Genomic DNA, 7,544 nt, shown 5'->3' with positions numbered 1-7,544 from the left:
CTTTATTAGACACACCTGGTGCTTAATAAAGTGTCAGTGTGGTCTTCTGCTGCTGTTACCTCTCTGCTAGAAAGTAGGTGGTGTTGTGTGTTCACAGATGCTCTCCTGCATTCCTCTGTTGTAACCAGTGGATATTTGAGTCACTGTTGCCTTTCTATCAGCTCCAACCAGTCTGGCCATTCTCCTCTGACCTCTGGCATCAACAAGGCATTTGCGCCCACAGAACTGCCGCTCACTGGATATTTTCTTTTTTTCGGACCATTCTCTGTAAACCCTAGAGATGGTTGTGCGTGAAAATCCCAGTAGATCAGCAGTTTCTGAAACACTCAGAGCAGCACCTCTGGCACCAACAACCATGCCACGTTCAAAGTCACTTGAATCACCTTTCTTCCCCATTCTGATGCTCGGTTTGAGCTGCAGCACATCCTCTTCACCGTGTCTACATGCCTAAATGCATGTGGTTGCTGCCATGTGATTGGCTAATAAGAAATTTGCGTGAACGAGCATTTGGACTGGTGCACCCAATAAAGTGGCCGGTGAGTGCATATGAAGGTATGCACCAAATAACCGTTACTGTTACTAACTGTGCATATTCTAGGATGCATATTCTGGTACATACAGTACATTATTAGTACACAGTGGTAGCATCCATCATATTTTGTTCATTAATCCTATAGAGGGACAGTGGAAAGGTCATTCCCACCCCTCTCTATGTAGAAAGTTGCATAAGAGTATAAGAAGTAGATGGAAAGCTGTTGGTGATATGCACAAAATGCAAAGGTGAAGATCAATATATGGTACTGACATAAACAGAATATTATATTCCTTCAGCCACTTCTCTCATTAAACAGGACATTTAACATTTTAGATGCCTATTTGCTGTCATGCAGAGAGTTTGATGAGAAGATTGATGGATTATCAGGTTTATTTCTGATAGGACAAAGAAAAGACTATAAGCAGCAGAGTTTTCCTCTGGGTGGGAGCAATTGCCAAGCAACCATCTTAGACTCATGCATTTACTGGTCTAAGCAAAGAAATAGTCCGACACATTTACTCCCAAGTTGTCATTTTTACACTTAGATTTTTGGAGGCAGAATTTGTTATCTTTTGAAAGAGCCAGGCCAGCTGTTTCCCCTGTTTCCATTCTTTATGCTAAACTAAGCTAACCAGCATGCATATTTAGTTAGTGCACATACATAAGAATGGTATTGATCTTCTTATCTAACTCCACAAGGAAATCAAACAAGTGTATTTCCTCAAATCTTGAACCACTTCTTCATGCTAACCTGAGCAGAAGTCATCTGTGTATCGGTCGTAGGTTGCATGACAGTTCCTCTCATCGCACTCACAGGTGTCTCCATGAATATCGCCCCAGTCTCCAGAGGGATCTACATCATAACAGTTACACTCCCCGCACACACATGTCCCTACACACACACACACACACACACACACACAAACAAACAGAGTACTGTTTATATTTCTCATCCATTGTATGTTTTCTTTTTCCCCAGCCGTACTGTCCAAATAAATGAACAATGTGAACAGGAGCAAAAACCCAATGGAACAATGCTAAATGCATCTTATTGTGTGTGACATGATAAACAGGGGCAAGCGTCTCACACAGATGTGGGTGGGGGTTGGATATATGACAAATAAATTCTCCTTCAGTCTCACTTTTTCTTCCTTTATCTATAGATCTGCCTGTCTCTTTCTCATTTGTTTTACATCTTAGCTAGAGCATCAGTTGAGGCACAGCCAGTGGAAATCCCATTTTCTCTTATCAGCAGTGACAGAGCACGGGGAACCCCAGGGGAGACAGTCCAGCTGGCAAGCCTGTGGGCTGTGGCTAGCGCGTGTCTGGCCCTTGGCCCTAGGTTCGGTTTTCCTCACCACTCTCATACCCCTGGAGCCCTGGATTTATAGAGCTACACACTTTTATGTCTGCCACAAACGTCACAGCCTGGCTTCACCAGAGCAGACTAGATTAGCACCTTTACTAGTTACTGTTTAAAGATGTGCTTTAAATGTTCTATAAAATCAGGACTACATTAGATACTGCATAAATAGTCGGTATTTTCACAAATGTTTTATGACTAAAACCTTGTTTTGCAGCTAAAAAGAAACCTCCATCTCCACACAAAAGGGGGATAATTATTATTTCTCTCTGTCTGCCTCATGCAATCAAATTGTTTTGATCAAGAAATAATATATAGATGCACACATTTAGCCTCCAGCAGTATGTGGCTGTTATCATTTTGACAGCATGCTAGTTGGCATATTATTAGCTCAACTGAGGAGGCTATGTGAACCTGCACAGATGGAGGGGTTTGTTGGAATGAAACAGAGTAATCTATTGGGTACTGTCAGTCAAATTGTTCACTAAATCATTTCAGAGCGTGAGCAGAATAAGAGATAACGGTTACTGTTATACAAAGTAAAGTTGGGAGAAGGAAGATTTCTCATATCTGCATACAAAAACACTTCACATCTCTACATCTATACAGGGTGATGAAATCAAATCAACCCTTTCATGTAATCATCCTCCTTGATCCAGCTCCGATCACCAGGAATTATCTTCACAATGCTTTAAAGGAGGATTATTTCCCAGCAAAATGGTTACATGCGATATTGGGATGGGAATTGAGAATTGTTCCCATCATAATCAGTACCAAATTGTCTGACTTCGGAGAATTGTGTTGTACATGAACGAGGTAGAATGAAAAGATGGAGGAATATGTTGGTGTATTTTGCCAAACTAGGGTAAAAAAGACATTTACCTTTGTCTCAACAGAGAGAGAACGAAAAGCAAAAGAAAGCTTAAAACCTGTATCTTTTCCACAGTCCTATGTATCAATAAGGATGTGAGCACTTCTGAAAAATATGGAAAAATGCTGTCAAACCAATAGAGCTATAAAAAATGTGTTTAGGGTGATTTGAACTGAGATGGACTCCTTTTTAATTGCAGTCATATTTCCTTTGTTCTTTTCTCTAGTATCTCTTAGGATTGTCAGACCTTTGCCTGCCCTGTTATAATAAAGAGAACTATAATGGGCTACTACAGCCAATGGTTGTTCATGTTGTGTCAGCTGTGCTCTTAACCATGAATCACGGGGCTCTGTCCATGTAGGCTACCATTTAGCCCTACTACTTAGCCGGCCCTCAGCCAGTCCACTGTAATTAATTTAAGAGAGCTTTGCTGAAATCCCGCAGGATCACTTGAGCTAGGTTTGTGAAGCTATTTCTCTGACTGCCTGTCCGCCAAGCTCTGACGACTTTCAGTGGAATTTACATGACATTTCTCTTTCTTTGAGTTCTCTTACTCTCTGAATGTCTCTCTGTTTTATCCCTTTGTATCCATCTCTTTCTTTCTTCTCAGTTTCAAAGGTGGATGTCAAAAATGACTCTTTTTCATCTGTGAGAAGACATACTGGGGTGATTCCTTTATCATACAACTGTGACAGATCAAAGATTTATTTAAATCTATGTTGAGTATATATTCCATTCATTTCTTCCCCAGTGTTTCACTACTTCCAGAATAGTGTCTTTTCCTCATGTTAATGGACCTAGATAACAGACAGGAAATAAACCTGATCCCATTTACAATGTTTGTTTCCTGTTTCTAAGCAACACAATATAATTGCAGTTATGAGTTTCTAATGGTTTATGACGCTGTACTGACAATTACATTTCAAAACGTCCTTGCCATACTTTTCATTCAGTATTTTACAGCTTTGTGAATCAATGATAACAAATATCTGCATAATGGCCGTTCTATATTTTTCATATATACATGACAAACATGGAAAACACATTTTTTGTTTGAGATTTTAGATGAAAAATGTATTGTTCAAATCTGCTGTAATAACTTAATCAATAATCATATATTAATTGAATTACTAGGGCTGTACACTGGCTTTGAAGTGAAGTAAACAGACCTCTGTTGCTGCAGATTTTGCCATCTGGAGATGTGCATCTCCGCTTGCTTTCCCATGGGCTGATGTCACATTGGAATTCACATTTGTCTCCATGCCAACCAGCAGCACAGTAACAGTTTCCACAGTAACACTGGCCATGGCCTGGAAGCAGAATGCACATTCAACAACTGATGAGTTCACCTTTGTCAGTGTTACAGATTGACAGTCAGTTAAACACATTTCTTCATTAAATATCTATTTTTTTTAAGGATTTAAAGAGGACTGTATACTATTACCGCACATTTTAACAATGTTGTGTTTTTGCCAACCCAAATCACACAAAAATCTTCTCTTTGAAAAAAATAAATCTTCAATCAAAATATCATATGAGATGTTTTACTGCTTTTAGTTGTCACTATTAAAGACTTAGACAAATTAAGGGACCTGTGCTTCTGACAAAAGACAGATAAGCCAAGTCCATTATTTGTTTTTCAAAATCAAATTATAAATGGCTAATTAACATTGACAAGCAGACACTGGGTTAGCAACCTGTGGGGAACAGTTCAAGTTTCAAATTAACCTTCATGGACACATGAGGCTCATATATTTTCTTATGTCAAACAAAGCGGCAAAGACAGTCTTTCAATAACCACATGTTAAACTAAGGTGCCTGTTTTTGGAGGGAAGAATGTTGGGATGAGATAGGGATTTCGGGCCATACCTCCACACACCTCTGCGGTGTCCTCATCCAGACACTCACTGTCGTCACACTCACAGAAACGTCCCGTCACTAGACCCCGGTTGTCCTTATTGTCACACATGCAGCTACCACAGTGGCAGGTGCCTAAAAGATTCCAGGTTTAGACACAGTTTAAGAAAAAGGTCAGGTTTGTGAGTGCGCATATGTTTATAGTATGTGGTTGGTTATTTATGGCAGGACGTGTGTATGTCTTGATGCAGTGCACTTTTAGACCAAGAACCCAGCAGGCAGTTGTGGATTGGAGGCACCGTCTGTGCATCATGTGGCAAAGGATCTAGACTGGTGTCTGACTGCTGAGGGGGGCGAAGGTGCTGCTATAGCAAGGGAAGGCTAGAAGACCACATGCTGGGAATACATTTGCATTTCTACACACTCAAACAGGCACACATACTGTACAGCAGGTGACACGCTTTGAACAGACACACACACACACACACACACACACACACACACACGCTGACACACAAATACACATTTATCCTCATTTAGCTGAAGGCAGTGAGGTTAAGCCCAGGTGGGTGAGGGGCTGTCAGTGTGAGGAAAACAATGTCATCCCTGACATCACCTCCCAGTTTGTGTCTTCAGCTCAATCATATGTCCACAGATATAACGGGAACTGCGTGCATCAAATAAACTCTGGATTGTGACGTTTGAGAACAAACTGAAATATCAATATTTTCTTACAGTACTCAACAAATCAGTCTTCCAGATGATGTGCATTAATGCACACATGGATTCATGTAAGCTGCCTGTATTAGTGACATATCGTTCATACTGATAGATATGTGTGGGGGCAAAGAGATCACAAGTATCTGTCTTGACTGAAACACATGAGGGAGTTTAAGTGTTGTAACTAATGGCTGTATTTATTAATGTTTAGTCAGTAATATGCTATGTATTAACAAGGACAAACACATACAAACCTACCAACTGCAGACTGCATTGCTTAGTATAAAATATGAGATGTTATCCAACAAATTGTGATTTTTGACTTGATGAAATCAAACCTTCGGTTAATAATGTCAGTACATGGCAACCTACATCTTGGTCTTTATTAATGGCTTATAACTAGTTAATAAAACCTTTATTAGAGCCATAAGTGTAAAATTTATAAACATTTTACAGAGATTTTATGATTTTTTACTCTTTTACCAAAAGTAGAATAATACAAATGAATGTTTATGTAGTTACTGTGTGCATATGTTGTGCATGTGTCTGTGACTATACACGGCTGGTTGTTTCATGCAGGTTTTTGTTAATACTTAATAGTGTATTTTTCTTGAAAATGTGTATCAAGACTCATTGTGCGTGTGTGTGTGTGTGTGTGTGTGTGTGTGTGTGTGTGTGTGTGTGTGTGTGTGTGTGTGGTCACAGTACCTCTGTTGGAACATACAACCCCCTGTGGGTTTTTGCAAAGCTCTTTGCTCTTCTTGACGGATAGGTTACACTCCTCCTGGAACTGGCAGGCATCTCCGAACCAGCCTTCATCACACTCACACATCCCACAGTCACAGTAGCCACGGTCTAAAGGGAAACACAACGCAACTCATGCTGTTTATGCTGAAAAGCACGTCCATTGCCAGTGAAGTTGAATTTGCTCTAAAAACACACACAAGAGTTATCTTAAATGGGTATGTTTCAGATTGTCTCTTTGTTGTCCTCTTTATGGAGGAAAATTGTTTTCACAGTCTGTACATAAAAAATAATGTTCAGAACAAGGTATAAACTAACAAAAACAAACAACTGGCTATTTAAATCAGTTATGGCAAAACCAGGGGGGAGGAGGATGAGCTATGGGTTGAAGGGGATGCAGCGGTGGGGTTGTGTGCTATGATCAGTGCTTTGGGAGGTCTGGCAGTTTCAGTGAGGGCTTGGAGATTAGTATTGGGGAGACAATTATTCAAGAAGACATGTTAGTGATTTTCAGGAGCTTGTTTCTATTAGTGCGGGTCAGTGTGGGGAAATAGCAGCTGGGTGACAAAGGACTATGGGTTCAGTATTACTTCATACTCCTTAGATGTGATGTGATGTGATTGTGTTTATTGTTCAGGATGATGCTGGAATTGCAGATTCATTTGACTCCCTTGACTTCTAATTATTATAACGGACAAATTGTAATCCCAAATGACTCTTTTAATAGATGTGAAATATCATACATTTCCCCTGAGATGCATAAATGTATATATAGTAGTTTTAGTCGCAAAATTTCAGTGTTTTGTACTACAGTCTATAGCCTTTTGAACCACTCAGTGAGAGTGTTGCCGTGTCCAGAGGACCTCACATTGTCACATAGTGAGCAATGTAAAAACAGAATCATCTGATGCAAATGAAGGCTGTTGACAAGTTATTATAAATGTCGATCCCAATGCATTTCGCAGCAAGGGACCTTGTATGTCACACTCAATCATTCTCCTGACTCGTTCATCGTGTAAATGTGGTGTCCTTTTCAAGGGCTATCCATCAGTCATTAACAACAGGCAAGTCCCCTGTCTCTGCTCATTACCAATATGTCTCAGGGGACACTTTGGAACAGGTTCAAGGAAAAAGAAGAATATGCAAAGTACATTTCAAACAAAGCTGCACCAGAGAGACAAGACAAATTTGCTGGCAATTTACAAAAAAACTCATAGCACAAGAAATAAGAACTAATCTTGTAATCTAGAGACTGTCAAACTGTTGGCATTTTAAAGGGAAAAAATCATACACACCAGTAGATTTTCTAGTGATAAGTGATCCTTTTATCATCGACCTGTGACCACCACCATTTTACATGTATTATTATTTTTATAGCTTTGGGGTTATCTTCAGATTTTTTTCAACCCACCCTTATGCTGATTAGCACAAACTCATGAGACAACCTGAAATGT

The 7,544-nt window shown here is 39.8% G+C and overlaps 1 protein-coding gene across 1 annotated transcript in view; it reads right to left on the bottom strand.

Annotated features, from left to right (window-relative positions):
• Nucleotides 1-7,544, bottom strand: part of itgbl1 (integrin, beta-like 1) — a 39,152-nt gene that overhangs the window by 20,213 nt on the left and 11,395 nt on the right. The window contains exons 3-6 of the mRNA XM_083921491.1: nt 6,055-6,201; nt 4,639-4,761; nt 3,939-4,079; nt 1,287-1,427 (exon numbers count right to left, since the gene is read on the bottom strand). Coding sequence (XP_083777617.1) covers nt 1,287-1,427; nt 3,939-4,079; nt 4,639-4,761; nt 6,055-6,201 — 552 coding nt within the window. The remainder of the gene's footprint in view (nt 1-1,286; nt 1,428-3,938; nt 4,080-4,638; nt 4,762-6,054; nt 6,202-7,544) is intronic.

Source organism: Echiichthys vipera (assembly GCF_963691815.1).
Source record: "Echiichthys vipera genome assembly, chromosome: 10".
In the NCBI taxonomy this organism is placed as follows: domain Eukaryota; kingdom Metazoa; phylum Chordata; class Actinopteri; order Perciformes; family Trachinidae; genus Echiichthys; species Echiichthys vipera.
Note: the sequence above shows the minus strand (reverse complement) of the source record. Positions and strands in the feature narration are given on the sequence as shown.